The sequence below is a fragment of the Lacerta agilis genome, chromosome 17 (assembly GCF_009819535.1).
Source record: "Lacerta agilis isolate rLacAgi1 chromosome 17, rLacAgi1.pri, whole genome shotgun sequence".
In the NCBI taxonomy this organism is placed as follows: Eukaryota; Metazoa; Chordata; class Lepidosauria; order Squamata; family Lacertidae; genus Lacerta; species Lacerta agilis.
In genome coordinates, this window is record NC_046328.1 from 31723716 (window position 1) to 31744864 (window position 21149).

At 46.2% G+C, this 21149-nt stretch overlaps 2 protein-coding genes across 4 annotated transcripts in view; one reads left to right on the forward strand and one right to left on the reverse strand.

Annotated features, from left to right (window-relative positions):
* Positions 1 to 7589: 7589 nt before the first annotated feature.
* CKS1B (CDC28 protein kinase regulatory subunit 1B) lies at positions 7590 to 12224 on the reverse strand. Its single transcript, XM_033136052.1, has 3 exons — positions 11981 to 12224; positions 10587 to 10714; positions 7590 to 8094 (listed from the first exon to the last, which is right to left on the reverse strand). The coding sequence occupies exons 1-3, from the start codon at positions 12037 to 12039 to the stop codon at positions 8042 to 8044; spliced, it is 240 nt and encodes a 79-aa protein (XP_032991943.1). The 5' UTR covers positions 12040 to 12224; the 3' UTR covers positions 7590 to 8041.
* A 3217-nt stretch (positions 12225 to 15441) lies between these two features.
* Positions 15442 to 21149, forward strand: part of SHC1 (SHC adaptor protein 1) — a 41322-nt gene continuing 35614 nt past the window's right edge. The window contains exon 1 of one of the 3 annotated variants that reach the window (XM_033174526.1): positions 15442 to 15597. The gene's annotated coding sequence lies outside the window, so the exon portion shown is untranslated. Of the gene's footprint in view, positions 15598 to 15734; positions 15809 to 21149 lie in introns of those variants that run through there. The other 2 variants (XM_033174527.1, XM_033174528.1) reach the window with 2 other exon arrangements.

Sequence of the window (21149 nt, forward strand, 5' to 3'; positions counted from 1 at the left end):
TTGTGTGTGTGTGTGTGCTCTGAATGTGTTTTAAAAGCATAGTCACCTGGTGTAGGGGTCCCCAACCTTTTCTTTTTGGGGGAGTTCCACGGGCACATTTGGAAACCTGAGAGACTGCAGCAGGCCCCGCAAAATACCCATTTCACAGAAGAGAAACTGACGATGCTCAGAAAGGTCCTCTCCAAAACAGGCAAAACATTTTCCGTGCCCCCAAACAAACAAGACACAGGGAAGCAGTCCAAAACACCTGGAAGCTTCCAGGTTGGTGAAGTCAGAGCTACACTTGCCCTTCCCTCTCAAGGAATTCAGGAATCCAAACTCCCCAGCCAAGCTACATAGCAGAGGCACCGGCTCCTCCCTCCCTGCTTTGGGCCTAGAATCCAGGGGTCTCGAGCATGGGTGCCAACCGGTCAGAAAAGAAAGGAGGGAAAGCACCCTAGCCTCAAGCACATGAGCAACATTAGCGAAGTTTTGATGCACATATTATTATTATTATTACTATTATCAAATTTACTAGTCCTTTGTTCCTACAAGGTCTCCAAGCGACTTGCATTTTTAAAAAATAAGCAAAAATGCATTGAGCTATTAAAAATTCGCATAAAACATTAACATCCTCATAAAACACCTACACGCGCACACAAATGAAATACCCCAGCCCATCCTATTGACTGCAATACGTTAAAATCAATATATATGTTTGTAAATAAATTAAAACAAGTATTACATTATCTACAATGGTACTTCCCAAACTTACAATAATTGGGTTTGAAAATTTAGTCTTACTGGCATGCCCCTTCTTGGAAGATAATTTGGGAGGAGTTTTAATACTACTATTTTATCTATGATAAAGTTGTGTGCGTGTGTGTGATGTACCATTTGAAACCCTTTCCTGTAGCCCCTGGGGTTGGGAAATACTGGTCTACAATATTCTTTGAGAGGGAAGGGCAAGATAATAATAATAATGACCTATATTTATATGAGTGACCACTGAGAAGTTGTGTTATAAAAATTAGGTTCAACCCCAGAAGGGAGTCCACGAACCCGGGGGAGAGCCTTAATAGGGCTCCCCTCCTCTCAAGAGCACTTATGAATAAAATAGAGATGATACAGAATCTCCCAAAGCAAGGCGGTAGCCCTTTATTAGAAACTGCTGCAGCAGGGTGTTTGCAAGCAAAGACCACGAACAAAGGTACGCAAGCTCCTATGTAGACTTTTTGAAATTCCCCCCCTCCAGCTCAAGACCACCCCTCCATACATTAGAATTACATCACAAATTGGGAGGGTCTGGTAGCATCTTGGACCCTGCCCCCATGCCTCTTGCCCTCCACAAAAAACCCATCAAGTGAAACAAAAGATATTTACATTTCCCTATATCCCAGCCAAGTTAATCACACCTTTTTGTCTGACACTTAGATATCAGGATGCCAGAGATTATCACTCAGGCAGAGGGCTGCTGAGTAGCTGGAAGGGCAACCCCCCCTTTGTTCCTGAGACAAAGAAATACTTGGTCAGTTGGAGGCCTGTCTGTGCTGTTTTTTTTCAGACATGTGGCCTTATTTGTTTTGGTACATTAATAACAATTATTATATATAAATAAATACCTTAAAATTCTTACAACAGTTGCATAAAAAAGTAACTGTACCAAAAAGAATTGTTGTGAAAATAAGAAATATTTGGGTGGGTGGGTGCGCCAAATTTTGTCCTCGCTCAGAGCGCCAGTCTTACCAAACTCTGCCCCAGTATATATTGGTAGATCAATGAAAATAAGTATTGTATTGTATAGAATATTGCCGTATTTTTATTATTACTATTTTTTTATTTTCTATAACCCACTGTGGGACTTCATTGTGAAAGGCAGGTAAGAAATCTGAAATAAAATTATTATTAATAAAAATTAATAAAATAACACAATAAAATCAACAATAATAGGTGGCAGATGTGGCTGTCACGGGAGATAAACAGAATCCTTTGCTGATCGCTGCACATCCAGCTGCTCTTAAAGGCACAGCTTCAGGGGCCAGTGCGGAAGTTGGCAACCCTCAGTCCACTCTAATACTACTACTGTACATGATTTCTGCTCTAACCCTGTTTTGTGTCCCCTCGGAGGAAAAGCACTCTGCACGTGGCCAGAGTTACTCTCCTTCGCATCCTTCAGGACACAGAGGGGAAGCGGGTGGCCCTGAAAAGACATCATGGGCTGGGACGGAGCCTTGCGAAGGCCCCCAAACTCATATTCAATCAAAGCTGCCTCCCCTTCCCTCGCTCTTCCTACTCACCTCCCGTCTCAGATCATCAAAGCTCAGCGAATCTCTCCGCCCGCCTCTTGTCCATTGGCCGCTCCGTCGACGTCGCCCCGCCTCTTTCCCCTCCCATTGGACAGTAGGAAAAGGGGCGGGGGGGAGAACGGCCTATGGAAAGAAACCGATTGGCCAGAAGCTTCGTCCCGTAGCAAGCCTGATGCGCCTACTAGAAGGAAGATGGAGAATGAGCAAGAGACCCTTGCGGAGGGGGGACTACGATTCCCATCGTGCTTTGCGGCATTCACCTTCGTTCGAGGTTGTCTTTGAAAGGCAGGAGGGAGGTCGGGCTGGTGGTGTTCTCTTAGGGCGAGAGATAGCTAAAAGTAATGAGATGAAATGAAGGGTGATAATGAAAATAGTATTAATATTAATACACTACAGATCATCATCAATCTAGGAAGGTGTATCAGCAGACAAGGTTGGCAGATGTATGGAAAATATTTGGGAGGGGGAGTCAGAAAAGGGGGAGGAGGGAGAGACTAAATCTCTCAAAAGTTCAATAAGGCTTGAGTATGCTCAGTGCCTACAGAACTGTAGAGCTGGAAGGGACCACGAGGGTCATCTAGTCCAACCCGCTGCAATGCAGGAACCGTTTTTGCCTAACGTGGGGCTCGAACCCACGACGCTGAGATTAAGAGCCACATGCTCTTACCGACTGAGCTATCCAAAAATTGTGGTGGGAATGGAACGGAGTGAGTTTCTTTTTGTGTTCTCCTTTCATATCTAACCAATGGTTGAAGTACCTGTCTAAATAACTCTATTATGTATTAAAGTCCGGTAGGATTTTCTTTGAATGCGGGGAAGGGTCGTAATTTGCCATTGCTATGGGGAAACCATAACATAATGGTCTTGTGAATGATCCCCACCCTACCTGTAGCTGTAGCCCAAAAGAAAAAGAAGAAGAGGAGTTTGGATTTGATATCCCGCTTTATTACTACCCAAAGGAGTCTCAAAGTGGCTAACATTCTCCTTTCCCTTCCTCCCCCACAACAAACATTCATTCAGCACTTCATGCTGCCATCATATAATATGCATATTATATGCTAATATATTATATAATACATATATTATATGCTAATATATTATATAATACATATATTATATGCTAATATATTATATAATACATATATTATATGCTACGAGGATCTATCTATCTATCTATCTATATCTCCTCCGTAGTCCGTAGCAGCAGTTTTCAAACTCTGTTGGGAAGAAAGGCTGTTTTACGGATTGCTTGGGACTACCAGTTTTCCCTTGCAAGAAGGGGTGTGAGGTGTGTTCCTAGGGCACTGTTGCAGTCAGCGTAGGTCAGTGATGAATCCCAACCAGTCTATCCAGTACAATGAGTTTGTACCCTGCCTGCTCCCAGAATCCTCTGCATGTGGTCAGCACTTCCTCAGCAGGCGTTCTCACTTGGAAAATATTTCCTCAAAGGAGGAGAAAGTTGTGAAACATCAGCTTGTCTGTTAACTATGCACACACACACACACACACACACTAGAAAAGTACTACTGCACAGAGAGAGTTTTCAGGTGTCCCCTTCGTGACTCATAATGTGAAAACAAAATAAAAAATTCTTTCCAGTAGCACCTTAGAGACCAACTAAGTTTGTTCTTGGTATGAGCTTTCGTGTGCATGCTCATACCAAGAACAAACTTAGTTGGTCTCTAAGATGCTACTGGAAATAATTTTTTATTTTGTTTTCATAATGTGAATTCAAAGCAAGGAGGAGGGGCGTGGCCTCCTTGTCCTCCGGCGGCGGCCATCATGCTGCTGCTGCTGCTGCTCCGCTCCCTCGCCGCACGCCTCCTGCTCCGCGCTGCTGTCCTCCCCGGGCAGGGTTCGCGGAGAGGCTGCCACGCCTTGGATCGGAGCTGCCGGCTGCTGCTGCTGCTCACCACGCCCATCTTCTACGGGAACGGCCCGCCGCACATCGGACACCTGTACTCTGCGCTGCTGGCTGATGCGCTGCACCGGCACCGGGAGCTGCAGGGCCGCGGAAGGGGCGCTTTACCGCGGGAACTGATGAGCATGGTGTGAAGATCCAGATCACAGCAGCAGTTGCAGGCAGTTCCCCTGAACCGTTCTGTAACCGTATCCGTATGTCAACTAAATTCCAAGAACTCCAGGCGGGCATCTCTTATACAGACTTCATCTGTACTACAGAACCTTGGCACAAACGGGCTGTAGAGCACTTCTTCAGGACCGGGGCTGGCTCTACCAGGCCCACTATGAAGGCTGGTACTGTACTGCTGAATAAACCTTCTTGGCTGCTTTCCCAGGTCACTGAGCATCCTAATGCTCAAGGCCACAGGCACATGGTCTCACTTGAGAGTGGCCACCAGGTGCATTGGACCAAAGAGGAGAACTTCATGTTCAAACTGTCTGAGTTCCGGGAACCTTTGCCGAGATGGCTCCAACATAGCAAGGCAGCCATAACCCCTGAGCCTTTCCACCAGCAGGTGCTCCATTGGCTGGAGCAGGACTTTCCTGACCTCTGTGTCGCGTGACCGAAAGCGGCTGCAGTGGGGCATCCCTGTCCCCCACGACTCGACGCAGACCATTTACGTCTGGGTCGATGCCCTGGTGAACTACCTGACCGTTGTGGGTTATCCCGACACACACCACACCTGGTGGCCCAGTGCTAGCCACATTGTGGGCAAAGATATCCCCAAGTTCCACGCCATCTATTTGCTTGCCCTGCTCATGGTGAAAGGTCTCCCTTTGAAGGCAGGAGGCTTGGGCCAGATGCTGGGCTCCTATTTCCAAAGCTGGAGAACTCCAAATGAACCCAATTTCCAAAGCTGGAAAAATCAACAGATGCTGCAGAACATCACCCACAAGTAGTCTCTTTTTATGCTTCCAGGGAAAAAAAGATGGCAGCTTGTGCCTTATGGTTACATTTTAGTAAATGGTTGCTGGTACGGTGTATGTAATAAATAAATAAATGCATGCTCATTATGGTAAAAAATATTTTTGAGTGCTTCTGTTTCCCCTTAGTAATGATGCCCAGCCCAGGACATGTCAGTCAGCTCAGCTGCTATGGTACATGTTAAAAATTAGACTATGCTTCGAAACCGCTTAAAGTTCTGCTTGTGTAGAACATGATAGCCTACTTTTGAGATCTGGGTGGACCAATGTTTTTATATCTCACACAAATCCTGCTCATAAAACTCTAAAATGCTGCGGCACTGATTGTGTTTGCACACAAAACTAAGCCAAGGTTTGCTTTAACCATGGTTTACTCAACAAGCCATTACTCATATTGCAGAGAACCTATGGTTTGTTTCTCCAAAGCTTGGTTTGTTTTCCAGCTTCTGTTGCTTCTGTAGGTCAGCGAACATATGTGGTGGGATGGCAAAAGAAGCCATGGTCAAGCAAAACTGTTAGGATTGGACATAACAACACACCATGGCCAAAACAAACTGTGTTTCCTAAGCCAAGGAAATTGTGACTTCACATCACAGTTTACTGCCAGAAAACAGACCATTGTTAGTTTGTTGGGCCAGACAACCTATGCTTTGGTTGAGCAAACCATCGCTTTGAATTGGGTGTAAACCAGACAACTGTATCTTCCCGCTTCTTAATTCTCACTACAACCTCTTGAGTCAAGTTGGTGGAGCCTCTAGTTGCTGCTGAGCTATAGTTTCCATTGCCCCAGCCATTGCCCACGATTGCTAGGGCTGATGGGAGTTGTATTTCAGCAACACCTAGAGGCCAACACTTGCCCACTCTTGTATTAAAGGCAGTTGCAATGGCTCTTCCGTCAATTAGGGTGTTTGCTGCCCAATTCTAAGCTTACCAAAAAAAAATTCAGGTGGACTTGAGGACATTTTGCATTTGAGCTGGAATAAAAATAATTCAATTTTTCTCTCCTGAGTGCTCTCACCTGTTCTGATGCCCTTGGGACTCAAGATAGGTTCAAATTTTCAAAAGCAGTAGGTGAGGCAACTAAATCACTTATTTCATGAGTAGCTATTAGGTTGAAAAAGTTACCCTACCCTTGTAGTAAAGGCGACTTTCTTGTGGGCGTGACCAGAGACAAAAATGGGCGGAGCAACAGGCATGACACTTACCTTTGTATGGTTGAGTATGTTCCAGCCACACTGAAGACAGAGGTTTCGACACATACAGACCTCTGTGTCCACATCCAGGCAAGGAAGAGTCATTAGCAAAAGATACATTCCAGCCAGGCAAAAAGCACTCAAGGAGAGCACAGGGTTGGGCCAGGAAAGGGTGTAGATAGCGGAAGTCTTGAGGGCCAGGCAGAGAGGACTGGAGAGCTGCAATCCACCCCCAGGCAAGAGGTTCCCCTAACCCTAACCCTAACCCTAACCCATTCCTTCATTTGTTCATGCTAGCAGCTTTGCCAAGTCTTTCCCCAGAGGTGGAAGTTGCCTCAAGGGGAAAAAAAATACTGTGCAACTGAATGCACATGAGCCAGCACCCACTTGTTCCTATGCCCACTTAAGCATCAAGGAGAGGCAATGGGATGTCCTTTCTTGATGCGTGAAGTTTGTTTGTTTTAAGAAGACAGTGCCATTTCTGCGGAAAGGCCTCAGAAAGAGAAGCTGTAACACACGTTACAAAGATGTCTGCAGACGTGACAACCTCAACCCTGCTACGTGGGAATTCCTTGCAGATGACCGCAGTGCCTGGAGACAGACAGTCACACCATTTTTGCATAGCAGTGACCAGAGGAGGAATGACTGCTGGGAGGGACGCAGAGAGAAGAAATGCCGTGGTGCATCTGCAGCAGCACAACCGGATGCCTTCATCTGCCCCACCTGCAACAAAACATGCCTCTCCCATATCGGTCTCTACAGCCACAGCAGGCGCTGCAACTTAACAACAGTTTGACATCACTTCCAAAGGCATAGTCCTCCACTATCTCCCGAGAGAGACGGATGCCAACAACATGCACAATCTCATCTGCAGCTTATTTTTTAAATACTTCTAGCTCAGCTTTGTAAATAAACCCACATTACTTAGCAGCAGAAATAAAATTAATTAGTAGCCTGCTAAGAGGTTTGTTGTTTGCACTGTTATGGTGACCATGAAGAAGGGAGGCGCTGCCCCAGAAGGCATAGAAATAACAACTGATTGGATAAGATATAGATATCTACCCAGCACACTGACAGATCTTCCCCTTCTCTGCCTGTCCATTCACTTGTCTACATGCAATTCCATGCACTGTTTGCACATCAGCTGTTAATACAAAGCTGTTCAAGCCACATTTGAGATTACAGCAACCAGAAGGTTTGAGGGAATCTATGAAATAAGCAAAAGGATGTGTAAAACCTTGGTGCTTTATTGACAGACCCTGAAGAACAGTCATATCAAGCGTAACTTTTAAAAGTTCCAAAGGATTAACATGAAATACAAGGTTTTAAAAAAAGATTTAAAAAAACATAGATTAGAAATATCCAACCAGGGAAACACACTGCATTCTCCTGGGTTTAAAAACCAAACCAGCCCTGCTGTGTTGGATAAAGCAGGAGCAAGGCTTCAGCCAGTGTAAAAAAATATCAATGTTTCAGCAGCTAAAACCAATCCTTTTCAGCAGACAGTCTTTCTGCAGCAAGCAAAGCTTTTCTTGTCCCGCATTAACTGTTGCGTTGAGTAGCCTTTTCTTGACAGACATAGTTTAAACATTTGTCAAACTTTTCCAAAAAACACAGTTGCTGGGTTTTTTGTTTAAAGGTGCTTATAGCTAAAACATGGGGAAAGGCCCAAGCACATCATTTTTCTGGCTTCTTTGGCAACGGCCGTCGGAAAAGCAGGATGTGGGGCTCTGCAGGGAGAGAGGAAATGGCATGTTAAAAAAAGATTTAGAAAATAATATTGAAAGGCCAGGTTACTCAAGCCTAACATGGTTGTTTCTAAGCATATGTCAAAAATCAGATGAGCACTTTGCACATGGCACAGTCACAGCTGTGTCACAAACATGACTTCCAAAACAGCACCCGATGCATCTATCAGCTTCCTCCAAATCCAGGTTTTGATTTGAAGTTGCTAATCCTCACTGCAGCAACAAAAAGCTTAAAGCTACAACCGCGTAAGAGCAGCGGTAAAACAGCTGCTTTGCATGCAGAAGGTCCCCAGATTCAATCCCTGGCATCTCCAGGTGTGGCTGAGAGAAACCCCTGCTTGAAACACTGGAGAGCCACTGCTGGTCAGTGTAGACAACACTGGGAGAGATAGACCAATGGTCTCTCAGTATAAGGCAGCTTCCTATGTTAAAAAATCTGCAGGCAGAAGGGATTGGGAGAAGCTGAATCTTACGCCTGTCACAAGTCCCTCTCCCTCTTCTAAAATTGTGACTGCAGAACACTGTAAGCTGTTTTTGGTGGTTAAAAGATTTCTAATATTTCATTTTTTTCTACTTAATCACATTATTTTTTATTGATTTATCATAAGCATATGTATAAGCCAACATATAACCATACAAACAATAACAGAACCATACACAGAGCATATTCAGTATAAAAACAAATTACAGTCCAGTTTTTAAGATGAGTCTATATAGCACAATTACAGCAAGGCGTGAGTTATAGGAACAGTTCTTAAATGATTATTTCTATTTATACAATAAAAAATGGCTGCATCAAAACTCCGATTTGGCTTTACTGCAGGGCACTTTCTCTTCTTGATATCCGTGACCAGCTCCCTGATCAGTTCAGAGCTTCTGTCACCCAATGAGTGACAGGCCAACCTTGACTTTGATCTGTACTAGGGGAAGACGAAAGTAACGTCCTGCTTTAGTGGAGGTAATGGACACTCCCGACTGGCTGGTGCTCTGCCAAACTGAGAGGCAAGATATGCAGTATATGCCAGGATTCTTTTCATCTTGTCATATTCAATTACATACCAAGGGTGGTGAACATTATAAACACCAGTAAACTGGGCCATAAAGAGTACTTTATTAATACATAAACTCTGCTCCTAGGGGAGGCAGAGGCATTCGCTTAAATAGAAAGCAGTGAGGAACTAGCAACTTTAAATCAAAACTGGGATTTGCAAGAATATGACAGAAGCATTGGATGCTGTTTTTGAAGCCACATCTGTGTGCTTTTAAAAACACAGGCTTTATAGGGCTCTGCAAAGGCCTAATTATCTTTATGTCTGCATAGATATACAGCCCATACAGTTACTGAGATTGTAACTATAATTTGTAACAGTAATCTGCACCCCTCCCTCCCTCCCTTTGAATGGGATAGCTCTCCAAAGAACATAAGGAGAGCCTGCAAGATTCCTCCAGGAAGTCCACAGGCAGGGCATAAAGGCAAAAGCCCTCCTTCACCGTTATCCATAAGAACATAAGGAGACCCTTCTGGATCAGGTCAATGGGCCACCTAGCCCAGCCCAGTGGGCAACCAGATTCCTGTGGGAAACCTGCAAGCAGGATCTGAGAACAAGAGAACTCTTCCCTCCTGTAGTTTTCAGCAACTGGTACTTGGAAGCATTACTGCCTCCAGCTGTGGAGGCAGAGCATAGCCACCATGGCTAATAGGCATTGATGACCTTCTACTGCATGAATTTGTCCAATTTTAAAATCATCTGAGTCGTTGACCAACACTGCCAGCCTCCTGTGGGAGCGATTTCCTTGTTTTAAGTATGTGCAGTGTGGAACTAGAGGAGCTGTTTATATCTGGTCAGACTAGTTGTTCATCCGGGGCAGGGGCAGGGAACTTGTGACTGCTGGACTTCAAATCCCAGGACTCTCAATGGTCAGCCATGATGAAAGTTGTGGTCCAATATCTGGAGGGGCACAGGTCCGCCATGCATGCCCTAGATACATGTCCCAACCAATCAGGGATCACATATCCTCCACCCCTGCTCTAGATGTAAGAAAGACAGCTGCCTAGAATTCTGGCAGGGCACAATGGCGGCACAACTCAAATTGGTGTTTAAAGCAGCTATTGAAGGCAGCCCTGTTTAGGGAAGTTTTTAATCTGTGATACTTTAATGTATTTTAATATTTGTTGGAAGCCGCCCAGAGTGGCTGGGGAGACCCAGCCAGATGGGCAGGGTACAAGTAATAAATTATTATTATTATTATTATTATTATTACTACTACTACTACTACTACTACTATTACTATTGTAGTACAGCTCTTTTTGGTCATCAAGAAGAAGAAATGTGTGCACATGCATAGCAGGTCTCACATCCTGCCCAATCTATCTCCTGCTACCCTGATATCAGAAAGCCATTTTGTCAGCCCTTCCCCTCAAGCAAAGTCTCTTAGCATTTGCTCCAGGCCTCCTTTGCCATTGTGCAACCTACCTGGCTCATGGATCATGTAGTGAACCCAGCCCTGGCTTTGCTGGACCCCCAGGTTCCGCCACTCTGACTCAGACATGAGGTGGGTCTTCGGGACCAGCTTGGCAATGTCCTTTGGAAGCATCACGTGCCTGCAGAGGCAGGATCAAGAGGAGAGAATGTTAAAAGAAGCACAGGAAGGATAGCTGTGAAATAGTTTGTGACCATCAACTCACTCATCAGAAAGTAAAGAGACCCAACAAATTGGACCTATGGCCCATCTAGTCTTGCAATTATTTTCAATTCATCCAGTATATGGAGGGGAAGCCTATCAATGGCTACTAGCCATGATGTCTACGGTCTACTACCTACACAATCAGAAGCAATGTTTCATTCTGAGTATCAGTTGCTGAAAACTGCAGGAGAGAGTTCTGCATTTGGTTGGCACTATGAGAACTGGATGATGCACTAGATGGGCCACTGGCCTGATCCAGTAGGGTCTTACATTTCTGGGAAGCTCACAAGACTAGACTTGAAGGAAATGTCACTTTCCTATTGTCATTCTTCAGCAACTGTTAAGCATGTTGCCTCCAATACTCAAGGCAGTATACATATCGTAGCCATTGGAAAGCCACCTCTCAATCCAAACCTCCCGCCACAGATGTCAACTTTTCCCTTTTCTTGCAAGGAATCCTATTCGGAATAAGGGAATTTCCCTTAAAAAAGGGAAAAGTTGACAGCTATGCACAGTGTAACAAAGGAAGTATATCAGAAACTTACTTTTTCCTGGTACTGAATCTGCTGCACCCAACAACCCACAATCATAACTGGTATTCTGATTACTGTTCCGAGAGATTATTCCTAAAAACTGTCCCCTACACCAGAAATTATGACAATAATGGTAATGATGATGATGCTAGATTATGAGCTCCAAATAACAGATTATGAGCTCCTTTCCAGAGCTGCTCCCCAAACTACCATCAGAACTGCTCATTATTCCGAGATTCTTCCTGAAGCTATTCCATTATAATATTACGTTTTGACACCACCTTTCCTTCCAAGAAGGCCGAGATGGAGCAAATGGTTCTCCCTCCCCTCCCCTATTTTTATCCTCACAACAACCCTGTGAGGTAGGCTAGGTTGAGAGGCCAGGCACCACCTAATGGACTTCATGGCTGAGTGGAGGGATTTGAACCCAGGGCTTAGTGTTCACCTTCTAACCACTACACCACACTGCCCACCTCTCTTTTATGGAAGATTCTTTCCCCACCTGCTCCCGTAAGCCACCGAGAAGACCCCGCCCATTGCTTTAGGACCCCGCCCCTCAACGTAGCCATAGCAACCCCTAGTCACGCCCCTCCTCTCCCTCTCCGGGCAAACCCCGCCGCTTCCCCGCCTTAGGCCTCGCCCTTTCTCACCGGTACTCGAACTCCTCGTCGTCGTACTTGTCCGAATAGTAGATCTGATTGTGAGCCATGAGAGGGAAACAACAACAACAACGATAATTAATAGAGAATCCCGTCACTGAAGTATCCCGGCAGGCCCTGCAGCAGCAGCCAACGAGCGAGCGGCGGCGCGCGCTCAGGCCTCTCTCACTGGCGCCCGTTGGAAGAGGAGGCGGGACGAGGGAGGAGCCCGGCGCGAGACCTCGTTTCGGCGCGTGCGCGAGGGCGCCTGTTGCTGTCTGCCTTCCTCCCCCGCGCTTCAGACACGCAAACATACACACCCCTTCCTCAACCGCCGCTTTTCAAACGCCGCCGCCGATGGCGCTGATTGGGCGGAGGAGGCGCCGGGGGGCGACGTTTGTTGACGTAGAGAAGGCTGATAGGCTATCATTCGCATTGGCTTGGGATTTCCCCTCCCTTTTCCCTACTCGCTCGCTTTTTTATTTTTTTATAATTTATCGCCGTCCGTCCTCTGCGCGGAAGTGGAAGGGAGGCAGGGAAAATCAGGACCGTGTGGGAAAACATTTATTATTGCGTTCTTGTTTATATAACATGCAATTTAAATATATAAGAAATAATAAATATGTATATTTAAAGCTTTAATATTTTATTCGTTCGTAAATTGCTGTCTCGCCTTTCGGCCCTAATATAATTTATATGTACAAATGTCAGATTTTAAGCATATTTGTATAATAGCTTAAAGTTGATTATATCAGTTAAACGTGTTCTAATAAATCATAATATTTTTATATTGACCCTAATATAAATTACAGGTAATTTGTTACAAATGTTATTAATAATATATATTGGTATAAAAATAATGCAGTTATTAAAACATATTTAGGTCACCCTTTAGCCTTAATATAAATTATTAGAACCTACAATCTTTTTAGGCCCAGGACCTGCTTCATTTGGGGACCCTTTCTAAATTTTTACCATATATTTACAAGATGGTATTGCTCCTGTTGTGACCCACCTTGGATCAGACTGCAATCAACTGGGGGGGGGGGGGTCCCAACCCACGAGTTGAAGACCAGTGGGCCTAATTTGCCACTCAAAGAGTCTGAACACACATACACTCATTTTCCCACTAAGTCAGGTGTGTCCTGGCTATTGCCGTCCTTGTTTCCTGCATAAAAGAATAAGACCTGTAGGATGAGCTCAGCAAGAAGAGGTTTAATAATTCTGCAAGCAGGATGGAGGGGGAAATATCCGATTTAGTAGTGTGTGAGTGTGAGTGTCCCTGAGAGCACTGCACACATAACAGCTTTATATAAATTAAAGCCATTTCATTTATTTAGAACGTTGCTTTCCTCTGTACTTGATGCTGTATGTGTATTAAATGTTCAGTGAACGAAAACAAAAGCCAGAGCTTTCCAGTTTTGTGGAAGGGAGGGGAAAGGAGGCAGAGCAGAGTGACAGCAGCAAGGCAGAAGAATGATGCCTTGGCTTTACAGTTGCCACAGAATGAGTCTTCATGGCGCTTATGAGGAACCAACAGCTGGAGGGCTGCAGGTCCCATCATCCCTGACACCTGGCTTTGCTGGCTGGGATTGATGGCAGTTTGAGCCCAACAGCATATGGAAGGCCCATCCATGCACTACACCCTGTTCTGGGGTTTCTTGGAAATATGAGCAAGAAATGAACAGGAAATCAGGTATCTCCATGATCTGCCACTTCTCTTAGGGACGGTATATAAGTTGCCTATTGAAGGCTACTTTCACGTCACCATATATACCGTCCCTAAGAGAAGTGGCAGATCATGGAGATACCTGATTTCCTTTAAAAGCTTGCATGGCAGTTAGAATTCTGACCCATGCAGCTTGCCCTATGATTGCATCTCTATCCTGAGTGGTTGGCTGTGGTCCAACCTGCACTGGTTACATTTTTGGTAAAAACTCAATATATTTGCTTCCCTGCCTGCCTCACACACTCCAGTCTACACACCCTATTCCATATACCACACCCATCTCTTGGTAACATGGTTGTAGTAGTAGAGTCCTTTAGGTTCCTGGGCTCTATAATTTCTTATAACTTAAATTGGTCAAGCAACATCAATAGCATTATTAAAAAGGTCCACCAGAGGCTGTATTTCCTGCGTCAACTAAGGAAATTTAAATTGTCCCAGGAAGTGTTGTTCCAATTCTACAGAGGCATCATTGAAACTGTTCTCTGTAATTCTATAACAGCTTGGTACGGTACAGCCTCCAAGAGAGACAAGAAAAGGCTCCAACGAGCTGTAAGAATTGCAGAAAGGGTAATTGGTGTTAGCTTGCCTTCAATAGAGACAATTTATGCTACCCAAGTTAGGAAGAGAGCAGAGAGAATTGTAGCAGATCCTTTACATCCCGGTCATCATCTGCTTGATTTACTTCCATCTGGACGTCGCTACAGGAGTTCATATACAAAATCGGCCAGGCACAAGAATAGTTTTTTCCCTTGTGCCATTAAATTGTTAAATTCATAGTTGTATAGCTGAAGGGGGGGGGGTAAATTATGGGTGGGGTTTCCTTGCTTCTTTGTATTGTGAGAGGAACAGTGTCTGTATGTTTACATTGCAATGTAGCTGAAACAAATTCCAAGTATGTTGGAAAATGTACTTGGCCAATAATAAATTATTCTTATTCCTATTCCTATCTCTCGTATTGGGGGTGGTCCCTACTTCCTGGTAAATCATAGAATCATAGAGTTGGAAGGAACCCCGAGGGTCATCTAGTCCAACCCCCTGCAGGAATTTCAGCTAAAGCGTCCATTGACAGATGGCCATCCAACCTCTGCTTTGTTGTTGTTCAGTCGTTCAGTCGTGTCCGACTCTTCGTGACCCCATGGACCAGAGCACGCCACGCACGCCTATCTTTCACTGCCTCCCGCATTTGGCCAAACTCATGCTAGTCGCTTCGAGAACACTGTCCAACCATCTCATCCTCTGTCGTCCCCTTCACCTCTGCTTAAAAACCTCCAAGGAAGGAGAGAGCCCACCACCTCCCGAGGGAATCTGTTCCACTGTCGAACAGCTCTTTCTATGGGAGGAGAGGAAGAAATAAAAACAACCCCATTGTTGTTGTTGTTGTTCAGTCGTGCCCGACTCTTCGTGACCCCATGGACCAGAGCACGCCAGGCACGCCTATCCTTCACTGCCTCTCGCAGTTTGGCCAAACTCATGTTAGTCGCTTCGAGAACACTGTCCAACCATCTCATCCTCTGTCGTCCCCTTCTCCATTAGGAACTTTAAATAAGAGCTGTTTTTTTTGGTTTTTTTTTTAAGAGCCTTCCGACTTTCAGGCTGCGCGTGTCACTCTACACTGATTTCTATCTCTAGCGGGGTTAGCGAAGGGTTGGTTAAAAAAAAAAATGAGGGCGGAGGGCGGGGCGTGCGAACCACAGTCGGGCTCGAGCCATAGAGGAGGAACCGGAAGTAAGCCCTTGAAGCACGGAAGTGAGGTTCTGGAGCGGCCGCAACCGGAAGTGATTGACGGGGCGGAGGAGGAGTGGGGCCCGGGGCCCAGCTGAAGTTTGCCGAGGAGCTGCTGCGCGACGGAAGGAGGCCGCCTCTGCCTTCCGCTGAGGACCCCCATGGTGCCGCCGCCCCGGTAAGAAGCGCGAGCACGCCCCTCCCTCGTAGCCCCGCCCCTCCCTCGTGACTGACTCCGGGCGATTCCTCCCCCCACCTCCCCCCACGGCGCTCTAGACTCGCTTCCCCCTGGACTTGGATCTTCTTCTTCGTGTTTCGTTTTGCGAATCGTATGTGTGTAGCAAAGGAGGGGGCCGCCCTTCTCGGAATCCTCGGCACAGCCCTGTAAGGTAGGCCAGGCAGTGTTGGTCTGCCGTAGTCGAAACAAAATTTTAAAAAAATCCTTCCAGTAGCACCTTAGAGACCAACTAAGTTAGTTATTGGTATGAGCTTTCGAAGAAGTGTGCATGCACACGAAAGCTCATACCAATAACTAACTTAGTTGGTCTCGAAGGTGCTACTGGAAGGAATTTTTTAATTTTGTTTCGAGGGAGGGAATGGGTTAAACTGAGCCTTGTGGCGGATTCGACCCTGCGCCTCTCTCCTCCAACCCGAGATCTCTGCATATGAGTGGTTCTCTCCCATGACGGGGGACTTGGAGTCATCCAAGACCTGGCAGCAGATTCAGGGTAGGCTACTGTCCTAACTCTGCTTAGTGGGGTGTGTGTTTGTGTGTTCAAGCCCCACTGAATTCAACAGGACTTGCCTCTGAGCAGACATGGTGGAGATTGTGCTGGTAGCTTCCTTTAAAAGGAGATCGGGCAAATTCATGCAAGAGGTGGAGGAGGAGAAGTCTGCAAACAGCTGGGAGCCGTGTCTGTGAAACAGAACCTCCAGGCTCAGAGGCAAATTACCTCTGAATACTAGATGCTAGGGGACAAACCAGGGAAGGCCAGGCCCTCCCTGCCTTAGCTGTAGGTTTCCCAGAGGAATCTGGTTGGCTACTGTGTGGGAAACAGAATGGTGGAGTAGAGGCAGCCTGTGTGTGTAATCTACTCGGTCCGTTATTGTATTCAAAAAGGGGGAGGTTGAGGGGTGTGTGGGCTCTTGGCACAGGGCAACTGCTATGGAAAGGAATCTTAAACTGAAATGGAGAAGCACAGCATTTAATCTGTGGTGTGGGGTCATTATTTCCAATGATGATTGATTGCACATCTTAAAAGTCTGGAAATCATCACACCAAGTTATCTTGGGGTTCTTCACAAGATGCAGTGATGGCCAGCAACATGTGTCCTCTTTTTCCAGGGGTAAAATTTGAGACAAATTGCATTTATTTGCTTTGAATTGCCGTCATCGCGTCCTCTTTTTCCTCTTCACAATATGGCAAGTTCATGGTGGATATGTTCAAGTTCAATGGCTGTGTTCTCCCTTCACTGTTGGAGGAGGCAGTATGCTTCTGAATCCCAGCTGCTGTTGATCACATGTGGGGAAGGTTGCTGTTGCCCTCAGGTCCTGTTTGCAGACTTCCCATTGGGGCCTCTGGTTGGCCAATGTGGGCACAAGAAGCTGGACAATGAGCCTTTGGCCTGACCCAGCAGGGTTTCTCTTTTGTTCCTATGTACAGTTCCCTGGATTCCTTGGGGAAAGCAGTGTGGTTTAAATGGGCATTGGATGTGTTTTCAATGTATGGTGTGGATTTGATCTCTGTTAATACCTGTTTAGTATTCCATGAAAGCTACAAACATGCACCTAAGACTATAGGTTTAGACAAGTTCATGGAGGAGAAGGCTACTAGGGTTTATCAGCCACAATGACTATGATCAGGCAGCCTGAATACCAGTTGCTGGTGGAAACTGCAGGAGGGGAAAGCTGCTGTTGGGCTTTCCACCGAGGCATCTGGTTGGCCACTGTGAGAGCAGGATGCTGAACTGAATGGGCATTTGGCTTCATCTAGCAGCTAGGCTCATGTTGTTTTCTGAAATTCTTCACAACACAGTCTCTTTCATTGGGTCAGTATTATCATCCCTGTGTTGTGGAAGGTGGTCTGAGAGAGAAGACCGGCTTGCTTATAAGGCAGAGCTGGGGAACTTTCAGCCCTCCGCAGACGTTGGTGGACTACAACTCCCATCGTCCCTAACCATTGGCCATGCTGGCTCTGTGGCTGATGGGAATTGGAGTCCAGCAACTCCTGGAAGGCAGTGTTAGAAACTGAGATATGAAAGCTAGGAGCTAAATGGCAACTTAAACCGAGGTTATGGACGCAACAACGGAATGTCTAGGTGCCTTTTTATAGCAAGAATGCAAAGCTGAAAATGAATGAACTGCCGTTAAAATATTATGTTCATTTTTCACATGGTCTAGTCCTTCCCCTGCCCACCCCCCTAATATTCTCTTCTCCAGTCTTCAGAGAGTAGCTGGAAGTGGAAAGGCAGAAAAAGGTCCTCCTTTCCTTCCACTCTGCAGTTTTAATCTGAAATCTTAGGCTCAGTACTGCGCCCAGAGCTCAGAAACTGCTCGAGCTAATGACATTCCCTGTTGCAAAATGTGCCTAAAACAATAGGAGTTTTGAACACTGCTGGAAGGGGCAAAGGTTCTCCACTCTTGCTCCCAGTTAATGAGTTCATGGCAGCGGCCAGGTCTGCCGCGGCTCAGCCTCTTTGTTACTTTGGCCCAATAGCTCTGAGACACAATGGCTTAGGTCATAGATGAGGAGAGGGGACCTCTGGCTGTTTACGCAGATCCTGTGTCAGGTATCCCTGCAGTGCTGTTGGTGCGGCGTGGAGCAAGGGTAGGGGGAATCCTTTGCAATCCAAGGGCCACATTCCCTTATGAGCAGCCTTCTGAGGGCCACATATGAAAATGGGCAGAGCAATAAGTGTAAATTTGTGCGGTACACACGTTCACACACCATCAAAGCAAACAAGAGGTGTGATCAGTGTTTAAGGACACATTCCAGCCAGGCAAAAACACTCAAGGAGGGTGCAGAGCAGGGTCACTGAGGGGTGTGGCCTGGGGAAAGTTCTGAGGGCCACATAGAGAGGCCTGGAGGGCCGCATTTGGGGCCTGAGGTTCCTCATTCCTGTCAGAGAGGAGTGCCATCTCTCTTTCCCCCTTATATCCTCCTCTTGGCAGTTGCTGTGCCATTTTCTCCTATAGCCCTTCATTAGGTGGGTCTGAGTTTTGTCTCTTTCCCATCAGCCTGCCTGGTTTGAGCAGGAACTGGGGTTGAGCAGGTGGTGGTGGAGGGATGCAGTTCTGGCTGGGTGCATGAATCCCACCCCATTGTGAAATGCTTAGCTTTTGGTGGGGGTGTTTTTAAAGGACGTGAGTAAGCAATGAGTAATATCCCATGATTACAAAATAGCAGATGTATAGCTTTTCTCTTCCAGGCAGGGTCCTCCCTTGGGGGCAGAGAAGGCAAATATTCAAATCCCAAGCTTTGGCAACCAAATCTATGGGGTTTTCCAGTCTTGCATGTGGCTTTCTCTCCTCTGTGACGGCTTCTCCTCGTGCCCTAGCCTAGTGGTGTTTCCCAAGCATTTGATAGTTGCAGCAAGCTTTGGTCTGGATTTAAATTAGGTGGTGTTCTCGGGGTCTCCCCCTGACTGGTTTATTTCAATAATGTTTTCTTCTTTTGGATGAGCCCCCTCCTCCCTGTCTGTGTGAGTTGCTGTCTAAAAGGAACGTGTGAGGCTGCTTCATACAGATCATCCATTTCACCCACTATTCTCTACTGCAAAAGATGGGGGAACCTGTGGCCCTCCAGAGGTTGCTGGACTCCAGCTCCCATCAGCCCCAGCCAGCATGGTCAGGGATGATGGGAGCTGGAATCTAGCAACATCTGGAGGGCCACATGTTCCCCATCTTTGTCCCCAGCCAGGCACATGTCCCACCCAATCAGGGATCATGTATTGATTGGAGCCAAGCCTGCAAATCCTTGGCTATAAATTCTGGCTGATGCTGATCCTGTTGGTTGCCTGCCTGACTTGTATCACAGCTCAATCTGCTGCGTGTTAAGTGTGCCAACACTCTTCAGCCGTGGAGTTGATCCTGGAAGCACCCGTGAATCCTCCCTCTTCTGTACTCTCCTTCTCTTGAACCCTTTGGCCCCTTGCCTCCCACACAGTTCTGCTACTTCAGCAGAGATCTGACAAAACACTGAGTCAGGTTGCAGTTGAGGTTCGGGAATTGCTTGTTAAATTGGAAAAAGGAAGCCTCCTCCGTTGTTAAGGCTTTGGGGCCATCTTGATGCCTGACAGAACAACCACAGCCCAGTATCTGCTTTGCATGCAGAAGGTCCCAACTTCAATCCATGGCATCTCCAGGTAAGACTTGGCATGTTCCCTGCCTGAAACCCTGTAGAGCCACTGTCGGTCAGTGTAAACCAGGGTTTCCCAAACTTGGGTCTCCAGCTGTGGTTGGACTATAACTCCCATCATCCCTGACTATCCTGTTAGCAAGGGATGATGGGAGTTGTACTCAAACCACAGCTGGAGACCCAAGTTTAGGAAACCCTGGAGTAGACCATACTGAGCTAGATGGACCAATGGTGTGATGGAATAAGTCAGCTTCCCATGTTCCTATTCATTTGAATCCTATCCTTTGTCTAAGATCATGAGGGCTGGAATTTTACTTTCTTTCCAAGGGAAGGACCATGGTTCAGTGGCAGAGCATCCGATTTCCATGCAGAACTTCCCAGGTTCAATCTGCAGCATCTCCAGATAGGGGTGGGAGTGCCCCCGTCTAAAACCCTGAATTGCTGCTGCTAGTGAGTGTAGACGTTACCGAGCTAAATGGTCCAATGATCTGACTCAGTACAAGGCAGCTTACTTAATTGATTTACAGTTAGAAGGATCTTTTAAATCAGCGCTAGAAACTCAGGTGTTTAAGCTAGGCGCCAAAAGGTTGCAGTCACCAAAACGGAATGTCTAGTTGCCATTTGAGGGCAAGACTGACTGACTGTGATTGATTCTCAGTTAAACATCTGGCTAGTTCAGATGACAACCTTGAGCTAGGTTAAGAGCTTTGAGAAAAGTCCTTTGATTTAGAAACAGTCCACATTCTGGCCTATTCTGAACTCTCTTTCTTAATTGCTCGGAAAAAGAACTTCATTCCAATTGTGCTGATAAAATATAACTGATGGAATTCTACAGGTTGGCGTATTAGTGTGTGAAAACAGTCCAGATCTAAGGATCCCCGAATGGTGGAGATGTCAGGCGCCATCCTAGCGCCCAAGCATCTTCACTTGGTCGCAAGTGGTTCATTTTGCACCTGGCACCTAGCTAAGTCCGAACGCTGTCTCAAACAGCCAGGCTGGAAAAGGGAGGCTGCAAGAAAAACCCTAAGAGACCAGGGATGTGGGGCAGGAAATCTTCTGGAAAACTTTCCAGCCTTCTCTGGGGGAATTCTTTCTGTTTCATAAGTCCATTAATAACGATAGATGCCAACTGCAGATTCTACCAAAACAAAAACAAAAAAATAAAAAAAAAATTCCCCTTCCAGTAGCACCTTAGAGACCAACTTAGTTTGTTCTTGGTATGAGCTTTCGTGTGCATGCACACTTCTTCAGATTCTGTGTTAGGGGAGGCTGGCAGTTTCAAGGGAGGTAACTTTGTACGGAGACAGACCATCTATCGGAGACAGACCATCTATCGTTTCAGGCAGAGGGATATTCCCAGCCCTACCTGGAGA

What these genes read in the sequence shown, in the direction of transcription:
- CKS1B (XM_033136052.1), bottom strand. Translation starts at nt 12,039, where the DNA reads ATGGCTCACAATCAGATCTACTATTCGGACAAGTACGACGACGAGGAG. An exon ending in GACGAGGAGTTCGAGTACCG is followed by an intron (nt 10,715 to 11,980) that starts GTGAGAAAGGGC and finishes CTGCCTCTGCAG; the next exon opens with GCACGTGATGCTTCCAAAGG. An exon ending in CTACATGATCCATGAGCCAG is followed by an intron (nt 8,095 to 10,586) that starts GTAGGTTGCACA and finishes CTCTCCCTGCAG; the next exon opens with AGCCCCACATCCTGCTTTTC.